Source organism: Grus americana, chromosome 2 (genome assembly GCF_028858705.1).
Source record: "Grus americana isolate bGruAme1 chromosome 2, bGruAme1.mat, whole genome shotgun sequence".
NCBI classification, from domain to species: domain Eukaryota; kingdom Metazoa; phylum Chordata; class Aves; order Gruiformes; family Gruidae; genus Grus; species Grus americana.
The window spans coordinates 59750101-59773033 of record NC_072853.1 but is presented as its reverse complement, the minus strand read 5'-3'; the positions used below and the strand labels follow the sequence as shown (position 1 = coordinate 59773033).

Below are 22933 nucleotides of genomic sequence, written 5' to 3'. Positions count from 1 at the left end.
TACCCGCTTAACCCTTACATGCAACAGCCCAGCCTGGTTCTGCCCTGTACCGTCTGGTGTTTCTGTGTTTCTGCCACTGGCCCTCACCCAGAGCTGATGGTGCCTTTCCCTCCCAGGAGCGTGAAGGGAAGAGACAGCACCTGGAGGCAGGTCCTACCCTCGTCGTCTCCCTCCTCTCCTCCCACAGCCTCCTTAGGCTGCCTTCACTTGGGGGCAAAGCCCAAGACTGGTCTCAGCCCAGCAGCAAGGCCAGATAAAGTGAAGCAGAGGGGGCTTGAGACACTCCCTTCATTCAGGCTCTCAAAAAACACTACCCACTTGTACCAAAGATTTCAGCATGATATAAAACTTTTTTTTTCTTTTTATTTTCTTTTTTCTTTGGTATAAAAATCAAATGTTGCTATCCATCTCAATCAGAAATAATAAATATGGCAAGAAAGACATTTGTTGTGCTGGGTAACAAGCAAAGCAGTCAATATGTCTGGAGAGTAGAGAAGATTAAACAAAACCAGAGCCATGTTGGGTCTTGGAATTTTTATCCTCAGTTCCCTTGGCTATAAGTCAAACAGACCAGTATCTCACATCAGCTAGTTTTTTGGTGAACATCATAGGAACACTCTTTTAATACTCTTTTAACTATAATTTGCATTATTTTTGCTTGAAATATAAAACTGCTAGATTTTTTTAAGAGATGTACCTTAAAAAGAAAAAAAATCCCTATGATTTTCAGATAAGCCATATCTTTGAGGTTTTTGCTATGAATAGATTTACAAGCCATCAAGATATTTACCCTGTCCAGGATAATCAATATAATTGGGCCTGACCCAAATATAATTTGAACCTGACCTGAAGTCATTTCAAATAACAGAAAAAATTGACTTCAATTAGCCTTAGATAATGTCCTAAATTATTGTCAAATAAAATACAGAATCATTATACTTGCATAACCACCCTTTAGGTCAAAGGTTATAGTTCTCCTATCTTTATAGCTAATTTGGGTTTATAATCCTGTGATCTCTTTAATTTTGTTTAATATCCAATTAAAAATCCTTGTCATGGATATAATTTTAAACAAAATAGGAGAAAGAGACTTTGTTTCTTCTTGATATTTTATGAATGCTCTAGGCAATTAATTAAAACAATGTTATATGAATAAACTATGTGATTATGTAAGACAAGTGCCACACAGGCATTTCATGGTAAACCCTAATTCAGTAACAATGCAGTATGTGGTAGCTGTGTGATACAAACCATAAAGATGTTTAAAATGTACAGTTTCAGGAAGCTCATGAAGATGAAGCCACCCTTAGTTAACACAAATCCCAGAGAGTGCTCAAGTCTCAGCTAATAATTTTGCACAATATTCCACCTAAGTTGCATATATATATATATATATAGTGTTGCAGTCCATATGGGAGAGAATTTCTTTCAGTCATTTATGTGGTAAAGATTCAACAAAATATGCAAAACCTGCTAATTTTGAAAAATAGGCCTTATGTTCTCCATGCACACTGTGCACTCCCCACAGATTCACTCCTAATATATTTTTGGAACAAATGGAGCATGGGTGAGGGGTAGAGGCATGGATTTGTGTGTGTAGGCAAACCTCATATATGTGTAGTAGTTGTCCATATGTCAATGTGCCGATACAGGACAAGACAGAGGTAACTAATTCAAAAGGGTAGTGTGGAGACACTGCTCTTCAGGGCACAAGACAAAGGTGCAAAAATCTAATCATTGCTGCATACTACAGCTCACTTAAATAATCTAACTGTACAATAAAACAACAATTAAAAAATATATATTTTTTCAGAACATACTTTTAAGGCGCTGAATATTTTGGTTTTACAGTCTCAGATTATCTGATTATCTCTATTTTTCCAAAGTGCAGCAGTAAAAAGTTCTCAGCAACCTATCATGACTTCATCTCCTCCCTGATACTCCTCAACATCTGTTGTATCCATCTTTCCTTCTAAGGCTGCTATTGCCTCTTCAGCCATCCACATAGTGTTCGAATGACAATGAAGAAGTGCCAAGTATCAAATGAGAAATAGCGTCTATGGTCACTGCTTAGTAAAAATAAATAAACAGAAAACTCAGTAATGTTTTACTTATCTCCTATTGGCTCCAAAGCTGAGTTTCAAATAGAAAAGCAATGTTGACTAATGATTGCTGCAGGACACTTAGGCACAGAAGGATTCTTTTTCTCTCTCTCGCTCTGATTTAGAGGCATCGTTTAAGTCCAAAAACACAGGAAATGGTATTGAGGAAATTATAGCAAATTCTATACGGGAAGTCTTACTGTAAGAGTTTCAAATTTTGATATGGTTTAAAATCAGTCAAGCAAAGCAAATCCTAATTTCAATCGCCATATAACTCTCTTAACCTTCCCATACACATATTTCCACTGAAGTACATTAAGCTCTTCTGCTTTCTCAGCTTCCTGCTTGCACTTATAATTACAGGTTAAAGTAAAATTTACCAGAATGTCTGAATCAGCCAGCTTTCAAAGGAATAGTTGCACCTGACGAAAGATGAGCATTTTGTCTCTTTAAAATGAGGAGATAGTGAATTCGATGTTGAAATTCTTCCCTAATTCAAATTCAGGAAAAAATAGCATTTCTTCTTTTCCAACAGAGGGTCTGAAGCCTCTAAAAGCCATTCTTCTCTGATTCCACTGGAATTTTGAAACTGTCCCAAGTTGTAATCCGGTCCCTGCTATTTGCAAATATTTCCCAGAGAGCTGGATTTGGGTATTAGAAAAAAATACACAGCAAACTGTTGCTGATATATGCAACACTTACCAAAAAAATTATGCTAGCAGGAAAAATTATCACTAGCAGGAATTTGAAGAGTTTGTTAAGAACGGACTTTATCTGAACAAAATGATATATTATCACCTCTGAGTACCATAGCATAGGTGTGAAACTTATCATTGTTAATGAGAGTTATAAAACAAAGCCTCTGGGCACTGGAATGAGAAATACAACATAAAATGCTTATCTGAATCCCTACATAGCTATTTGAGTTTCACAACATTTTTGAAAGGGTAAATACTTAATCTAGCATGTTATTTCCAGTTAAGTCTCGAAATATCTAACTGTTGCAGGTGGCTCATAGATAATTAAGTAGCTTAGTGTGATACAGTAAAAAATAATGAAATTTTAAAAAAGACAATAGGAACAAATTTCCCACAACACCAACAGCGTATTTTGCACTTACCCACAGGAGACATCTCGGGAACTCCAGCAGTGTAAGGACCATCCAGAAATTTTGGCTCATTGTCATTGATGTCCTGAATCTTAATGACGAACTCAGATTCTGGTTCCACGGGTTTATTAGTCAGCCTATCTAGTGCTTGTGCTCGGAGCGTGTAGTAGGCCTGCTCTTCTCGATCCAGCCTCTTTGTAGCATGAATATCCCCCGTGTTCTCATCAATAATGAAAATGGAACTTGCCCCTTCGCCTGACAAGATGTATTTGATGGAACCATCTCCTTTATCAACATCAGAGTGAAGCTGGTGAAAAATTGATGAGAGATGAGATTAACTTACAAGAGAGTCAGTGGCATGAAGATATGTAAAAATAATTCTTATGTCGAGCAGTCGTACATGAAATTTTATTGGGTTTGCAAAGATAAGCTGAATGTTTATCGTGCACGGCATGTGAGGAACCATTAGAATCTGTCAGCTTGCTCTTTTGAGCAAGACAATTTCATTCTTTCCTGCAAACAATCTCAATTTCAAATGCATTTGATATTATCTTACAGGCATCTCACCCCAGAGTTTTATACAGCCACACACATACACACATGCACACATATGATTATAACTATGACTCTATTCCTACCTGAATTTAACTACATTGCTGGTTTCAGCTTGTAATTCTACTGAAGGGTGAGACTTCAGATAAATGTCACTATAAACTTAATGTCAGTGTTTATTTGCCCCTGTGCAAACTGATTTCCTTAGTGTTTACCGTGTAAAGCGCTAAAACACATCAAATGAATGAAAACAGATTGGTCATTAGACTGCTCACTGCGATCTGATGGGACAGTAATTTCACTTCCATATTTTGTTTTCTGTTATCTAACTTCAGAAAAACACAGAGTCTGAGAAAGACCAAGAAATGTCCAAACACCACCTGCAGCATTGAAAGTCAGGTGTCCTTTCCCTGCGACCACTTGTAGCAGGCACAGAGCAAATGTTACCCAGTAGGTCAAAACATATCTTCCATGAGAATTGAAAGACAGATTTACAGAAACTTTCTTCCTCATCACGCAAACTATTTTAAGTTACAGAGCAAGATTCCACAGGTGTTGTAGGTCTTTTACTTCTTCTGAGTCTCACCTTGCCGTTACAGGATGCAGACTCAAACAATTCTCACTTTTCAAACTTGTATAAGCAATGTAATTAATTGATCTGGATATCATGTTAAAGTAACACACACACATTATATATTTAATATTGTACAAGTGAAAAGAACATCACTAAGTAAAATTCAGAGTACTTAGTCACTTGTTAAAAGGTGGATTATTACTTGTAAATAGCCAAGGACAATGTTAAAGGTGTTCAGATTCTTTATGACTCTTACTGAATTTGTACCTGTCCTGACTCCACGTCATGTTCAGTTTGGAGGTAACTCTACTGTCATCATCATCATAATTTCCTCCACTAACGTTTTTTTTCTCTCAGCTGGGAGTATCACTGAGATAGTAATCACTTCCAGAATACATGCAGAAAATTGCTATCTCAGGCATAACTTAGCACAGCTGCAAAAGCTTTTCCTATTTCAGCAGGGAAGAATTCATGATAAGTTTTGAATTTTTCAGCTGGATAAAAAGCTGCCTATTTCTTACACATTATTTCAGTTACACTATCTGGATATCTCATACTTATGCAATTACAGTGCACTCCCTCTCTTAAGACAGAAATGGAGTCTGAGCTTTGGACTGGATCAAAAAACAGAACTAGGGTGTCTAAATCAGATTAGGTACATTATTTCAAAATATGGCTTATCCCCATTCTGCTACTACCTAACTCCTGAGATACCTAAACAAGCCTGAGATTTCTTTGGTGGAGTTCCTTGAACATTTAAAGTCCTACTTCTCAGCACACTCAGGAATAGTCAATGCTGACACTGTGAGCAGATCAAGGTAAAATGTATCTCACATCCAGGCTCTTTCAAGATCCGCAGCACTGCATATTCTTCAGCCCTAATGGCTGGGGGTTTATTCAATAAACCATACCTCTGTTCATCTCACAAATCTGGCAGTTCGGGCTCTTGCTGCTTTTTCAAACTTGTCTGGAAGAAGTACCCATCTTCCCTACAAAGGAGCAGTGGCCTGTTCAAGCACGAATCTGTCTGTTTTGTGTTTGATTTTGTTTTACTTTTCTTTTTCCTCTTTTCTTTTTCTAAGACCTACTTCAGGGTGCATAAGTCTTCTGTGTGTTACAGAGGCATTGTGTGGGTTCCCCTACATAGCCAGAATCCTACAGTCTAGACTGAAATGCTGAACATTACATTACCCAACAACTGAAGTTATGGGATACAAAGATGCAATGCCTTTGTCTTCTTGAAGTGATAGTTTTCTCCATATCCCATATTCTAACAGAGCACTGGTCTTTCTGTGGTGGCTGAGACTCTCCCATTCTCCTTGTAAAAGTTATTCCACCCTTTGTGGCATATTTAAGCATGTGCCGGATGACAGAAAAGCAGATGACACAGTGGTTTTCTGAAGGTTAGAGATGTGCAAGTAGATCTCTTTAGGCAGAGAAGGGAAGGGATTCCATGCCTCCACTTGTGGAGAGCAACATAGCTCTCTCTCACGGGGGTGAAGCCAAGCCCATCAGCATGCCAGAGAGTAGCACTCACACCTCACCTTGTGTTTAGATCCAGCCCTAGCCTGAATAACTTCCTAGCAGAGTTTTGAAAGAAAAGAGACCTCCAGGGGAGAGGCCAGAAGTGTAAATCCTCAAAGATTCACTGAGTAAGGCTTTCACATCCCAGAGAAAGAAGAAATTCTGTAGCTTCAGCATTTCCCATTTGCTCACTCGGTGGCTTGCTGATTAGCACGTTGTTTTTTAAGGAGTCCCACTCTGAGGTCCATAAATCTCCTCATGGATTACACTACAGTGGCTGGTGCCCTGGAGTGAAGTGCTGAACAGAAGCCACTTTCTGGAATAATGCCTTGTAGAAAACTGCTACTGCATAGATTAGTAAAGTGATTAGCAATGACCTTTGTTACTCCAAGGTCGAGGCTCTGGAACAGCAAACTTCTTTGTATCTTTTATTAAAACTTTATTCTACTAAGCATTTAAAAAACAATGCTGGCCCACACTCAAGTTAGTAAAGCACCATTCTCTACCTACTTAACCCCAGGAAGGTGATATAGCTCAAGATTTAGTTTGTCTTTGGCACTATAGTACAATCAATTCTGTGTAAAGCACTCCACAGGATTTTTTTTCAACATTTTGATGTGCATTTTAGTGTCAATCTGAGATAACATAAAAGCACAATACAAGAGAACAATGCAAAAATAAACTAGGCTGACAGAATCCAGATGTATGCTTGGTGCAGTTTTTAGATCACCTAGGTAAAGATGGTTGTATACTTCCAATTCATTTAATCTATTGCTGCCTCTACGCAGTATCCATGATGGTCACTTTCCAGTTTGCCTCGGCTTTCAAGTAACCTCATTTCCTGTATGACATTCATGATCCAATTATTATATGCTGATCCTATTGCTTCTTTGTTACAGTCCACATTGAACCTCAAGATCTTAAGACTTTTGGTGTTGGGTGTTCCCTGCATTACACCATGTACAAGAAAGAGTACACGAAAACAGAAAAGGGAAGCAACAACCTTCTGTAGAGAGATGGTGCATTTTTTAACAAGACAATAACTTTTGATGAGGTAGGAAAGTTAGCAGAGAGTAAACAACTCTAATAAGAAAAGCCACACAAGCCTTGTGGAGGCAAAGAAGGCCAGTGCTTGTAAGTGCACCTTTTTTTTTTGTAAGATAATTTAATGAGTGCCCTCTACTGTCTCTGAACTCAACCTAAAAAGAGGGCATTCGTATATTCTTAGCTTCTAAAACTCCTCCCTGTTTTAGAAAATACTTGTTTGGATATGTGTGAGAGAAGGAAGAAGTCAGTTTCACTCAGTAGCAAAGGCACTATTACCGTAACTCCTTTAATGAATGTAATTTTTTCTTCACATATTTTTTTTGACCCTGCAGCAATATATCTTAGTACAGGGCTTCGCCTAATGCATTTATGTTTCTGTGGACCCTTAGGATGATGATTATTCTAGGGAAACCTAAATAATACATTTCCTTCAAGATCCCTAATACTTAATAGTTTCTGGATTATGTCTATTTGTAGGTACAGATCTGTACAATCAAAGATGATGTAATTCTGTATCACTTGCCATTAAAGTATGCTAATGCAGTATTTTCAATAGAGAAGGACATTTATTTTTATCAGGAAGCAGAGGTACTGCACTGCATTAAAAGTAATTTATCTGGCCACCACTGATCTGTTTGAGGTCTGAATGAGAGGTTTGCTATTTCTCTGATTTTCAGTTCAGGCTCCCCTAAAGCAGGTGCAATGTTCCTATACCTCTCTTCTTTTTTCTTCCCCAAAGATCTGTCTTTGCAGCTGTTCCTCCCTGTGGCAGCATGGCTAATGTTTCATTGCAAAGTTTACAGGTTCTGGGTGAAGAACGAAAGCACGGGGAGAACATGAGGAGCTGCTGGGTTTTCGGCACCAGCAGGATCAGAGGGGTAATGGTGAGAACTAGAACAAACATAAGATGCTTCAATACAACCTAGCTCCATAGCTCCCTGAGACCATAAGAAATGTGCCCTCATTTGCAGAATAACTGAAAAGTTTTCTCAAGGAGGACGTATCTTGCCTGCACCCTTTCCTTTCTCACTGTGGAAGTAACCAGAAAGGGAGGAGAGGAGTGAAAAGTGCCTCCTCATGACTGTGCAGGCATCCATAGTTCTTGGTGATATGGAACCGATGCAACTGCAACTTTACTCCTGCCTTCTCACTAAAAGCAAGGCGGGACTCGGAAGCACAAAAGGACAAAAGGAAGAAACAACATAAGCCAGGAGCAATCTTCTTGTCCATTTTATAACCACAACTTAACTATCACGAAACAACTGAGAACTGATTGTGGGAGGAAGGCACTCGTTTTCATATACAACATGCCCCCCTTGCTTTCTGGGAAGACTTAAACAGGGCCCTTGTTGGGTGTATACAGATTAAACATGTAACTGGCAGATGATGAAAGAAAGCAGGTGATTTGAAACAAAGACTTAATTTGGTTATTTCTACTAAATCTTGCTCATCACGACAGCCAAGTTCTTAAAACTTCTGGGTTTGGATTCAATATTTACTGTGGTTGCAACTATATGGTTTTGAAATCCCTTTCCCCCTCAGATTATCATTGCTAGTATGTGTTTTGAATTGTGATGACTCATAAAGTATGAGATATTTGCATTTTTTTCTTCTTCTTTTTTTTTTTTTATATAACACTATATTTCTTACCTATCAGGATAACTAAGGGTTCAATGTTGCTGATTTGGAACAATTTCAAGGCAAATAATAACTAATATTTAAAAGTCAGCATAGACAATGGAGTCAATACTTAAATAAAATCCAGTGTGCACACATACCACATTTCTGCAATGTGTAAGGGCCTCACAAACACATTAGTTACTTATACAATTGTTTTCAGAGGGAGCTATGAAACTCTTACTTGTGTAAACTGTAACCATATTTCAATATCAACACCTTAAGACATCTTTTTTAATTTCCTTTTCAGTCTCATTACAGAAGTCATGTGGGACAGAAACAGATTCCTTAACATTTTATTGATGTCAGCAAAGGCTTGTGATTCACATAATTGACTTCACACTCAGGCACTAGTGAAAGTATTATTCAGCAGGTAATGATTTTCTTATAAAGGTCTTTTTTTCCAAGAAACATTGGGAAAGTGATAAAGGAGCTCCTGGAGGGCTTTTGTTTACTTTTGGTTTTATTAATTTATGTAAAACTATAGTACGAGCCTCAGCTCAGAAAGAAATATGCTGGTTTATGTTCTGTGCTTTCAGCATAACTGATTATACTAAGGACAAGAGATCAAGTCAATATAAATGGCTATACCCAAAACCCTAACAATTTTAATTAGAGTTCGAAGAGAAGGAATATGCTTGTAATGCTGCCAGAGTTTTCTTGTCTCAGCAATGTTGTCAGTATAGCAGGGAACCAGCATAGATAACTGTGCCACAGTGGCACAGTTTGCCACTTTGACATATTAGCAATTTCATGCACTGTTTTGTTGCCTCCAGACTTTCTCCTTGTCAGGCAAGTGCAGAGACAGTCATGTGGGAATACAACAAGGTCCCATGCTGTAGACCACAGTATAACCACATTATATTTATCTAACACAAGCAGCTGGTGACAGACTTGCTCAAAACCCAGTCATCCTAGACAAGGTTTTTGTTCTGTGTTGATCTAAACACTCCAAAATGGTGTCTCCAGTGCTCAGAACTGACCAAAGACCTACGAGCTGCTGAAACAACTGAGGTCCAAGACATTCCTGAGATCTCTTCACACCCAGCATTGTCCTTATACATTGCCTGAACTCAGAGTGTCTCCAAATCCTCTTTTGCCTTGCAACAGGTAATACTAGGGTCCCACGAACGACCACAAGCCAATATATCTACCCAGGATCACCACAAAGGCAATCGGATAATGAGAGGCTACCTATGACACGAGCACATTTCACATTCAAGGTAAAACCAGAGCACATCCTTTTGGGAGCACCAGCTGTGTGATCCCACAGCTTGTCCTTAATAGCCCTCCTGCAGGCAAACTGCAAAGAAGGTAAAAAAAAAAAAATCCAAAAAACAAAGTGGAAGAGAACATGGAGAGGTCTAAAGGACCAAGAGAGAACTGGAATGGGAAACAGACTGATGAAAGGCCTCAAATGAATGTGATGAGGCAGAGGAGATAGGGAAAGAGGAAGACAAAAGGAGACAGGCAAAAGGAAGAATGGTAAGTTGTAACAGGAGAAAACAAGGAAAAATAAAAATAAAGTAACAAATGAAAGAAAATGCTTGACGTAGTTAGTGGAGCTAATCTTCAGTGACTGATCAGTGCTAGGCAAGACGAGTATTTGACAGTAAAGCTGTATAACTTTGCCAGCATCTTCTTTTCCTGTTCTGTTTAATGCAACAGGAATCAAAAAGGCTGATAACCTGAATCTGGTCAGGTGTCATTTTACTGAGGGTGTGTATTACTACTACTCCAAGTTCACAAAGAAAATCCTACTCTAGAGAGAAGAAAAAAAAAAAGGTGCAATTTAAAATGCTATTGATTTTAAAGTGCTGGAACCAGAGGAGCAAACATAAGAAATATGACTGGTGGGGATGGGCAAGGAGAGTAACATTAGTGTCAGCCAGCTCTGAATGAACTATGCACCAGTCTTTAAAAAAAAAAAAAAAAAAAAAATTTTTGCGTGTTAATGTAGTTTCTGAACTTTTTTGTTAGTACAGAATGCATGTTTCCATGCCTAAGAAATTAAAATAGTAAGAATTTTTATTGATTTACTCAGACTTATTCTCTTCCATGATCAAACTTGGAATAAGCAGTTAGGCTTTACTGTCCCTTTCTTCCCCTGTGTTGTTTCTCTAGTAAAAGGTTCAGAAATGCTGGTGGGAGAGTTTAATGAAAAAAATATATAGCCCTTATACTCTTGAGTGACTGATCAGTACTCTAGGAGGATAATAATCTTATCACCTTAGCCACATGAAGTGAAGTGAACATTTAATTTTGCCAACCTTTTGAAAAACGGGGGTGAAGTGGGAAAGAGTGAAACTTCTTTAATTCCTTGATGATTATTATTCAAACAAAATTCAAAACAGAAGTAAGGAAATTCTAAAACCTACACTTCATAACATTCCAGTTAGTATCTAAGTAAGCCCTCAAGGCTTCTAAGTGGAAGACAAAGTTCAGATGAAATGTTCCTCTAGGAATAAGAGATACTGTCATCTAAAGGCTAGTGAGTTGAATAATTAATAGGAAATACTGAAAACTGGATGTGATAAGAGCAACCATGTCACATTTTTATGACATTTTTTCTCTTAATAACACTCAATTGTGTCTATAGTGTTCTCTCTCTCTGTACACTTATATAATTTAGCTCTTTATACAGTGATATAGTGATTGTATATATGTATATAACGTATGTGTACATTTGAGTGTGTGTATGCATACATACATGCGCACACGCACGCGCCCACACATGTCCGTTTCCTTACTCTGTCCTCTCCTTTTCCAATCTCTGCAGATGCTGTACTCACAAATCTGTGCCTTCTCCCCCCACACACACCCCCTTTTAATAAGAACACGAACTGCCCTGTGGCGACAGGGAATTGTGCAGCCAGGCCATTAAGATTAGTGCAGCTACAGGAGGAACTCGGAAGCAGCTGCTGCTGGAGATGGGGCTGAGTGGGCATATGCAGCCAGCTGAGTATTCTTGAGGAGTTTTAATGGGCCATCATCATGGCATGTCACTCTCCAAAATGACTGTTTGTCATTCACACTCTTAAAAAGACAGTTTGGCAGCTTTGGGAGGTAAAAAGCCATCTGTATACTGTGCATCATCACGTACTAATTGCATAATATTTATTGGGGGGGGGGCAGGGGGGCGGCAATACTGTATCGTAGCACCACCAAGAGCCTGCAGGCAACATAACACGTTCAAGACAGGAACGGGAAAAAGAGCCCTGCTTTCCCCTCGCACACGCACTTCAAGCTTTTCAGAAATCATCTTGCTAGAATTTAGAATGGGGAGAACAGACCACACTGTTTGCAAACAATATACATACTGGAATTCTTACAGACCCGTTCAATATTCATTTTTGGTTTGGTTTGGTTGGTTTGTTTGTTTGTTTTTCCCAAAACCACTCTCAGTCCATCAGTATTTATTCCTTGGAGTACTTATTCTGAGTATTTCAGTTAAAAAATCTGCATCACTGACAAACCAAGACAGGACTTGCTATCTGACTTACCGTATAAAAACTGCTTCTGTTTTTACCCAAATAGATTTAATTTTTGATTAAAGAAAGCAATGACTCAAACCTCATTCACACAAGTGCCTAAAACAATTAAATCATGTAAAAATACCACTGGAGTGAAATTCTGTTTATGATTTCCTGAATATTTATTCTTACTAGTTGTATTTGGATCTCTCCACTTACTTATTCTCCAGGAAAGGGACCAAGTTCTCTTCCATACATACCAATAGTATTTTCACATGATCCATAGCTATTCATAATGCACCATACTACTTGCTGTTATATATTAACCCAATGTATTTACTGGTCCAGTGATTTGATTTATTTTGTTGCCAAGAATCACTGAAGCTGTAAGACAAAATTCTCTCAAAGTCACTATTGTCTATGTCAGCAGTGTAATAAAATTGTGTGAGGATGCTTTCTTCCTGTATTCCCCACATACAGTTCCTATGAAAGTGAATAGGCTTAAAAAATGTAGCATGTCAAATAAATACCAAAGACCCTAACATACTTCATAGAAGAATATCTCTGGGCTAGCAGATGTCCACAGGCTTGAAAAGTTTTATGCACATGTAGCAGCTTACAGAAGCACAGTCTTCAAGAAACTTCGCTCATTCTTCTCAAATTACTTCCCCACAACACACGAAACAATCTCTGCCTGTACAATATTAATATACATACAGTAAAGAACTGTTTCTTGAGCACACACTTTTCTTGAATAAAATACATATATGTATATATGCATAAATACATATATATTTGCAGTGATGTGAATATTTCTGTTCTTATACCACTATACATTGTACAAAAATGTTAATACTTTTATTAATTATTTATGATTTTTAAGTTTTGATTATTTTTTCCTGACCAGAGAATGCATGAATGCACTTTGCCTTATGGCACAGGAAAGAGGGAAAGTGGGGAGATGAAACAAGGGAGGTAACAGCAGAATTTTTATACCTGCAATAATGCAAAATGAATGCTTTCATTTTTTTCCCTGTTCTTGAAAATACAAATAAGGAAAAAGAATAGATATATGCTGATTGGAAAGCTGTTTCTCCCATATTGCTTTTACTACTTAGCCGTGATAATTTAGGCCTAGGATTTCAACCACAGAAAATGAGAGCATATTAGAGGATCTATTTTTTTCATATCTAGCTCTGTAATCTAAAGAATTATCTGTAATAGCACTGAGAGGGAAATAATCACACACACTTCTTGTTTGACTATCCATATCAATAATACCAAATTTACAAACAAAAATTCATTTGGTATTAAAGTATTTTCTGAGATAAGATATGTACTTATACTGAGTGTCTTTATTTTAGAGTAGAAATTATACCTCCCATTATTGTCTCCTCTTTGTCAAACTACTGATCTATAGTTTAGAGTGATTATCCTGTTTCTGCTTCAACTATCCAAAATAGCTTGCAGCATTGCTTGGTTGATAATGATTTTTCTCATAGGAACCTGCTTACAAAGAACATTAGTACCAAGAAATAGATACCCGGAGGGTGTAGATCTTTTTTCTGTTGGGTTTTTTTTTGTGTTTGATTTTATGTTGTATCAATTCCTCAAATTTCATTTGCTCTTGAAAGTTTAATGCTACTAAAAATCCACTTGTAATCTTACCTTGCGTTTTAGTGGGAAGTGCTGAAACCCTGACAGCCTAGAAGACAACAGTAAAATATGTAACTGTAAAGCAGTTGAAGTAATTACTGTGACTAATTGTGTCTGTAGAAACTTATAAAGTACTGGACTACAGAAGTCAGCACGATCTGATCATTTTAATGATGAAAGATTTACAATACAGTAAAAATGTAATTAACTGGGTCCACTGCCACACTAACCTATAATTCCGTGAAAACAGTTAAGGACTTGTTAAATAAAATTTATGAAACTGTTAAAACAGAATTAACGCATTGGTCTACATTTCCATTTTTGACATGCATAAATGACACACACATAAGGGCATCAGTGTTTGTTATTGTGTTTTGCTTCTTAAAAACTAAATTCCTATTGTCTTTCTTTATAAAGCACCTCTCCTGTGAGGACAAGCTGAGAGAGTTGGGGTTGTTCAGCCTGGAGAAGAGAAGGCTCCGGGGAGATCTAATTGCGGCCTTCCAGTACCTGAAGGAGCCTACAGGAAAGATGGTGAGAGACTGTTTATCAGGGAGTGTAGTGACAGGACAAGGGGTAATGGGTTTAAGCTGCAGGAGGGTTGATTTAGATTAGATATTAGGAAGCAATTCTTCCCTGTGAGGGTGGTGAGGCACTGGAACAGGTTGCCCAGACAGGTTGTGGATGCCCCCTCCCTGGAAGTGTTCAAGACCAGGTTGGATGGGGCTTTGGGCAACCTGGTCTAGTGGAGGGTGTCCCTGCCCATGGCAAGGGGCTTGGAACTAGATGGTCCCTTCCAACCCAAACCATTCTATGATTCTATGATTCTATGACTACTCCTAGGTTTAAAGAGCAAAATTAAGAATTTGATGCAATGCCCATATCACACACAGTTCCTGGGAAGGTGTGTTGGGGACAGAGTCATAACTGCTCAGAGCTGACAGTGGGTCAAGGAAATAATGCAAAAACAGAGAATTTTGAATGTAAAATTTTACTATAACATTTTGATATGAGTAAATAATTTCATATGGAAAGGGAAGCAATGAAAATATATAGCAAAGCATTACAGTTTCATTGCTAGGATGACAATAAAACATGAAAAACCAATGCATGACCAAATATCCAGTATTAGATATCTTCCTGTAGACACTTGTCTTGTGTCTTAAAATGAGTTCACTTAGAGCAGAAGAATCCCTTCGTTAACTTATTATCTTAAAACACAAGTTACTGTTGTCCGTGTGTTTACATTTCATTTAGGATCTCTTTTTCAGTCTGGCTTGATTAAACAACCTGACACTTCTGTAGTGTTTTCTATGAACTACTATGACCAATTACTAACGCTGCAGTTCAGTAAAGTAAAATATTGAATGACAAATTAAGTTCTTTTTTCAGTAGGCTATGAGACAATTTCTTTTTTTTTTCTTTTTTCCCCTACTCTTATGTATTTCACTGAAGATGTCTTATCACATGGATTTTTACCCAAAAGTGTTTCTAAAATACATATCCATCCATATATACTGGCTAGTTAATTAACAGCCTATTGTTCAAAATTTACTCCGAAGAGTAAGGAAATTTCCCTGTGCTGAATCAAATTAAATCTCTGGTTTAGAATTCTCTAAGTTAGGAAATCATCCTTATCCATGTACAGCATGCCAGGACTTGCTTAACGCTCATAAAAGTTGGTACCAAGCATATGCCTAAGCGCCTTTCTGAAATAGAGCCTTAATCCCTGTGCAAAGGAAGGATGTTTTAATGAACAGCAATGTGCATCACATAGACTAATTGTAAGAAGCAGAATTGAAAGCTTAAGTGATTCCATTACATAAATTCACACTGTAGCTGTTCAGCATTCAGAACTAGCTGAAGTAGGGTATGCGCAGTAAATACGGACATTTGAAAGTCTGCCTTAAACTGTTCAGACCATTTAAAGTGATCCTTTGCGAATAAATACTTTAAAAGGTTTGACGACTTCTTAATTTTATTTTTAGCTATCCAAATTTGCAGGTCTGCCAGGGCTTTTAGATATAACCAGACTGATCTCAAGATAGCAATTCATATTTTGATAGGCATTTTTACTCCATAGGATTAAGGGCTGGGAAAGAAATGCTTTTAATGCTTGCGCTTTGTGTTGGTTTTTGGAAAACATTTGAGGGGGAGGATAATGCATTAGTATTTCAAAACCACAACAAACTGCCTTAACATGAATAATACTAGGTTAATTGTAAAGCCCTCCAGCTTAGAAGGATTTTAACAGCTGTATGTAAAGGGCAGTGCTCTCCTGGTGCCTTTTTCTATTTTGGTGAGGATGATGAGTGTTTAATAAAGACAATCTAATCAAATTCCTGTGCAGTCATTACACCTTGTTTCCTTAAATCATCTTTTGACATTTCAAATTATGAGAGAAGATATTTATGGATTAAAATTGAAATTCACTCGTTTTTAAAAAAAAAAAAATCCATAGATATGAGTTTTGCCATGAACAATGCTGATGCCAACCCAGAATTTTTTCATCTGTTCTTCATGTTTTCACCAGAATACATTCTTGCAGTGTTTCTTACTCACTGTCATTAAATGCTGGCAATACAGTCAATTTATGTGCCATTGATAAACAAATGACAAGAAAATACTGAAATGGCAGGTGTTATTTTACATTGGTCATGTATACTTGCTGAATCTACATTAAAATTCAAATTTTGCAGACCTGCTTCTAATTCTGAAAGCCATCTGGATTCTACTGAAAATGCTCAAAGTCTTCCTTCAGAAACTCATTTCTGAAGGTTCCAGTGCTTCACATACATTGAGAACTTTCAATTTACATAAAGACCCCTCTGATTATTTGAAACAAAGTGTCCTTTTGCCACTATAAAAGACCTTGCATAGAGTACATAATTCAAATTCTTAGATGGTCCCCAATGAAATTAGAGCACTCTTATCTAATGATCATTTTCACATTGTTCCCCTTCTGAGTGAGCTCTGGTTCAATAAAAATAGAGCATACAATGAGTTCCTTACAAGAACCCTCCCTGCTTCTGAAGCACTGTGGTCAACACGACAGTACAAGTTATTAGTATTGTGTATTCCATTAACTGCAAACAAGATCAGTCATCTGAATTTATTCTCATCTACCTCAAATGTTTCAAATCAGATGACTGTTACTAATTTGTCTGTCATACTTCTTGTGTATACCGCCAAACATCTCCTAAAGGGATCTTTTATTATAGTTATCTGATCAGTTTTATAACCAAATCTGAAAACAATGAATTACTCGTGGAGATTAGAGTTTAAATCACTAAAATACTTGCCCCCAGCATTCAAGACTGATCTTTGCTAAGTTTCACTTGACACAGCATGTAAACTTCTCTACCAGATTGTCTGAGCACTCTCAAAGCTTAATTGATCCAATTTGCATGTCTCATCCTGGCAGAATTGTGCATCATTTCTATCCTTTTGGACTAAGTGATCACAATCTAATCACTTTGTATACAAAGCAGATGGAAAGTTTCCAGCTCCTTTGCTATCCCCTTGCATGCATCCATATTAAAGCAATTCTAATTCGACAAGCAATCTGATCTTTCTGTATTTTTATAGGATTACTGTCTCATTGATTGGCCTTCTGTCACCAATTGTAATGTTCAGAACTTTATACTCAAGGCATTTTCACTTTTGTCTCACACCTTCTGTGTGGTCCATTAAAACGATCACTTAATTTAACAAACTGTGCTAAATATCCCCCCTTAGGGAAGTTCTGTATGGTTTGGTGTAAATCCGCACAGCTCTGTGCGCTGGAAGGAGAGAGCAATTTTCATTCATTGAGTATCTGCTCCTGTATTTTTAAGGGAAAACAAATAATTAATTATAACCCATTCATAAACTTCTAAGCCTTGTACCTTAATAGATATTGCCAAAAAAAATTGTATCATTTAAAAGGAAAATGTTATTTTAAATTCAGTATTTTTTCCCAGATAGTAACTGCTTCTGCACATGCAACAGAAATCGCTTATTTATGTCATTTTTCTGTACTTTTTCCCTTCAAAAATGTGCAAATTGTCATTTAAATACAGCGACAGTTTAGTAAAAAGTTATATTACTTATGAATAGATGAAAACTAGCTTGTGAAAATAACACAAATAAATAAAAGCTTCTGCAAAGAAAAGTCACAAGCAGAGCAGTCAAACTAATGAAGATCAAGGATGTATAAATTTCAATCATTAAATTCAACTTTTTGAAGTGAACAGAAAATTCTACTTAATAATCTCACTTGTAGTTCACAGATGGAATTTATATTCTCCACCTGCCTCTAGTTTATATACATCTTCAAAGGTCATTGTGTTTCTTCAACTGTACTCTATTCCTCACATTCTTAACTGGTGATTCCTTTGTCCTCCTAATGGTCCGAAAGATCCTCTGCTCTTTCTGGGAGGCTGTGGTTGGCTAGTATTGGTTTGGTTTTGGTTTTTTTTTTCCCCCCCTACATATATCCTTTTTATTGCTTCTTCGTCTTTTGTTTTCTCCATTAGTCTCTATTCTTATTTGCTCAATAAAATTTATGAGAAGGCAAAAAGATTGTTCAGGGTTTTTTTTTTTTTAATTTGTTTTCAGTGAAGGATACATGAGAAACTCTAAAGAAGTGATCAAACACTGGTGGTCAGTGCTCATGACAGCACAAGATAAGGAATGGCCTTCAGTCTGCTCTGCAGCTACTTTTAAAACAGGTGGAAGACTGGAAGGCAAAAAACAACAGCTATATAAGAGAACAAAGGAATTAGAATGCACTATTAAATTCTCCAATTTTTATCAAAGGGAAAGAATGCCAGTTCAGTAATAGAGCCATGTTGTTGAGTTCATATATACACAAAAATAGCAGAAGGATAGTAGTTGTTCAATAGCAAATATATTGAATTCAATGTTAACTGGCAAAGAACAAACTGAATTAACCAAGTAAACCAATTTGATCATAAAAAAGGCATTAAGACAGTAAACAGACTTTCTATTAATGTGCTGCAAGGTGAAAAGTGGTGGTATAAAACCAGCAATGCCTTTCTGTGACTTGCATTTCAAGCAGACTCAGTGGACAAGTCATATGTAAGCTGTTCATATTACAACCTTGGCTGAGCCTTGTAAAGAAAAGCACTTTCTTTCCAGGAGATTAATTATGCCTCCGGTTACATAAGTAAGTAAAACCCCTGCTATCTTCAGATTCTGTTCTCATTGTAAAAATGTGTGGTCCCATAGCTTACAACTGGGTTGTGCAGGTGTAAGTCAGTGGAACATAACAAAACACGTCTGTGGATGACACTCAAGAAATAACAGAATGCAGTTTGCTCGCTCTCAGCTGTGTTAGCTCAGCAGGACTAATAGCAATAATAAGTAGAAAAAAAATTATCATCAGAACAGGCAGGTGTGACTCAGACATAGAATTCATCTACTGAGTAACGAAGTATAATTTTATACAGTCATTTTTAAGAGCAAATTTTCTGCTGCTCTGTAAACAATCAGACACATATTAGACCGTTGTACTGTATTTAGTGAAGACACCCAGGGTTTCTACGCCAGTGTGAAGACTTCTGGCCCTGAGCTGCCTTTTCCATGTGGCAACCTGCTGCTTCTTCTGACAGTCCCACACTCTACCCTGAAGGCACTTAAACCTTCAGCTGAGGTAAAAAAATCAACAGTGCTGAATGTTTTCCTTGAGCCCACCCTTACAGCAAAACATTAGGAAGGGTCTATTGGTTAATGAGACACACAAATTCAGGAGTATGAAGAACAGAACAACTCTTACTTTGCCTTTCAAAACATCATTCATAAAATAATGTTATCCTCTACCAAACATTAATAAATAATATCTTAATGTTTTAGAGTTTAAGAAAATCTATCTTATTTTATTGCATTGCCTCTGTTGCCAGCAACAAAACCAAAAGTAGTCTTTGATTTTTGATTAGGAAAGCATTGAACGTAATGTTCACCAGTTGGATTTATATTTCCAACAGATCCAAGTAATTATGGGAAAAAGAGATCTGGTTTCACCCCATTACTCTCTACAATGGCACTCATATCAGTTCTGTCAGAGTTCTGTTATCAGTGAAGGTTATTTACAGGTGCAACAGTGTTTGACTCCAGGAAAATTTGCGATATTGCTGATCAGTTTGTTCACTGTAATAAACTTAACTCTTCTGACCTTGATGGGTAAGCTGCAGCATGTTTCCCCTGTGTCTTGCTAATTACCTTACAAAGTAATTTTCCAGAGAATTGAATCTGATCCACAACTTGTTAGCTCATCCTGCTACAGTCCAAAACTGTGTTCCAAATTGGTCTTTGCAGTTTAAGGATAGTACAAAGTAAGCATGAAATGGTCAGAACTGGAAGGTGGACCACTGTATGTAATATGCAGAACATAAAATTATTTCAGAAGCAAAGGTAAATATCTTGTATTTTTAGTAAGGTCTGCCAATACAGACCCTTATCAGGTATCAGAAGGATCTGTCATCAAGGTGGACATCTTAATCTTTCTGCCTTCCTCATAGGCTCACTGCCTGCTTGGCGGACATTTTAGAAGCAAGACAAAGCACCTGGGCCCTCAGTCTGCATCATTCCATATGAAAAGCAGTCATTGATTTAATTTTGTGCTTCTAGAAGTAAAACTGGAAAAAAAACCCCCAAACTATTCTGGAAAGATGATATTGCCATCAGACTAGCAGAATGGACCATCATCTTCTTCCCAGCTCTACTTACTAAAATAACAGATGAAGGGAAATTGTTGTGGCTTACATAGTATGGAACAAAATCTAATCTTGACATGACATTAAAATTAGTCTGCTTGAAAAAATTCTCATGTAGCCTGCAAGTAGATTGAAGGAAACACAGTTACACAAAATGATGAATATCCAAATACCAGTCTAGAAGGAAAGATGGCTACTGAAGTTCTGAAAGACCTAGAAAACCCATGAGTGTCTTTATTTCCATCCCCTTAACTCCAAACGCAAATTTACTTTGTACGATGCAGACTGCTTTCCTTAGTGGTAGACCAGAGCACTAATCCTTTTGATTTTAGGTTTTAATTTGGAAACAGTCTGGACATGGCCCAGTTGCTGCCCTAACAGATGCACATATTTGCATCCTTCTGTCCATCTGCTGAGAACTCAGATTTGCTTGGACTCCTCCAGATCTGCATCGTGCTTTTTTGCTTATCCACACTCTATCTTGACTCAGTAATTCTTGGAACCTCTATGGATGGAAGGCTTTTCTGTCCTGCCCTATGTTGTTTGGCATCATGTTGCTCATGTTTTAGGCTTTTTGGGTCAAATTCTGCATTCCCTAGCCCTCTCCAGTAGTGTTTTATAAGAAATATTTACATCTTTCCTTTTCTATCCTTTGCTTCCCTGTTCCCAGAAAAGGAAAATAAAATCACTTTTCTACTAGTTTTTCTCTTGATTTTTTTTTTTTTGCTGCTGTCTTGTATCACAGATTACCTTGTTGTATATGACATCTTCCTCTTTCAATTACAAATGAGCTTTACTTACCTTTTTGTCCTTTTCAACTGCATCTGCCAGTTAAGAGACCTAGTCTCCTGCATATTTCTCAGACCTGGGTGTTACTGGATCTCTGGCTAGCCGCCCTCCTTTCCGATCTGTGTTAACATAGCTAAGTCAGCTAACATTGGTACCTACAAGACCTTCTTTCTAGAATTCCTGCATGGTGGATTGATGTGACTTAAACCAACGTATGCCCCATGTACATGCACACATTTATGCATACACTCCATCGCTGCTATCAGTTCAGTTCCTGCTGGCTTCCTCCATAAAACATCCTTTGGCATGGCTTCATTCCATTTATCAGTGAGATCAGATAAACAGAAACAACTTTTTAAACAACTGATATTTCCTTTGCTCTCCAAATTTTTCAAGAGGGATTGATCTGCACCCAGGAGTACACTTGGTTCAGCAAAAAGAATAAAACAGAACAATAAGGCTTTAAGATCCTCAGAGTAGCAGTGGACATGAGCTTGCAAAGAAAGAAACAAACATGAATTGTGCAATTTGAATCATACAATGAGACAGGAAATAACAGTTTCACTTGGCCTATTTCCTGTTTAGCTGAAGGTATAATAGAGTGCTTTTGTTCATGGCTTTCTATTTGACAGGAAGATATTGAAAAAATAGAATGAATAAAAGAGCAGTAAAGATGAACACAGGGCTGCAGTGCTGACTAATAAGGAAAACTTTTAAAAAGTGTGAAATATGTATTGCTTGGTTTAGTAACTGTTAAGTGGTAAAGGGTAAGAGATGGATGGGAAGGAAAACAGTCCACATATGCATGAAGATTATGAACATCCAGGAGCAAGAGGAATTATTTAAAAGTTTTTAATATAAACACTATGCAGATTATAGCCCTGCAAGTTATAAAAGAAACATAAAAATATGCCAAGTACTTTCCCAAATGCCAACTCTGCCCATATAATGTGTGTAAATTGTATAAGAAAGACAAGTTAAGTATTTTGCTAATTTATGGCATTGCATTTATACCATGATTATGGAAACTTAAGGAATGACCATCTGCTTCTCCCAACTGTGTCTGAAAACTTTTCGTTGTTACAGAATAACAAGCTAAACTTTGCCTAATACCACACCTGCCCACCTTGTAAGGAAAATGAATTGCTTGATTGCCTAGTCAGCAGGATTACAATTTGGTACCTCAGTATGAAATGTTTAAGCAGCTTATCATCCTTATACATGTATCCAAGTACCAGACTGTCCATACTTTGGAAGGATTTCAAATGGAAAATAACTTTGTGGGATCAATTCTTCTCACGCACTCCACAGCAACAAAATTGCACGTCTGTATAGTCCTCAAGGTAATTTCTCATCATTTACAGAAACAGGAAAACTAAATAGGATAGCATGACTATGGTAATATTTTGTGGAACTCACGCAGCAAAATCTCGTCACACCACCTGGAAAATGACATTAAATTTATTTCTTTTTACTCAGAGAGGGACAAAGAATCTCCTGTGAAGTAGGTAGAACATTATGTTGGACCACCATTAGTTGTTCTCAACATATACACTATTCACTCACATGAAACACCACAATACAGGCTTCAGTGCTCTAAGAACACTATGTGACTATATGACAGCAAGGTGCTATTTTTTCACTACCAAAATGTGGAATATTTTGCTACCAGTTGTCAATCAGTCCTCAGTATTCCTGTTTTACTAACCTATAGA

The 22933-nt window shown here is 37.3% G+C and overlaps 1 protein-coding gene across 3 annotated transcripts in view; it reads right to left on the bottom strand.

Moving 5' to 3' along the window:
• The window catches only part of CDH7 (cadherin 7), an 84815-nt gene that overhangs the window by 42960 nt on the left and 18922 nt on the right, over positions 1-22933 (bottom strand). For all 3 annotated transcript variants that reach the window (XM_054817873.1, XM_054817875.1, XM_054817874.1), the window contains exon 3: positions 3223-3517. In XM_054817873.1, the coding sequence (XP_054673848.1) occupies positions 3223-3517 (295 nt within the window). The remainder of the gene's footprint in view (positions 1-3222; positions 3518-22933) is intronic.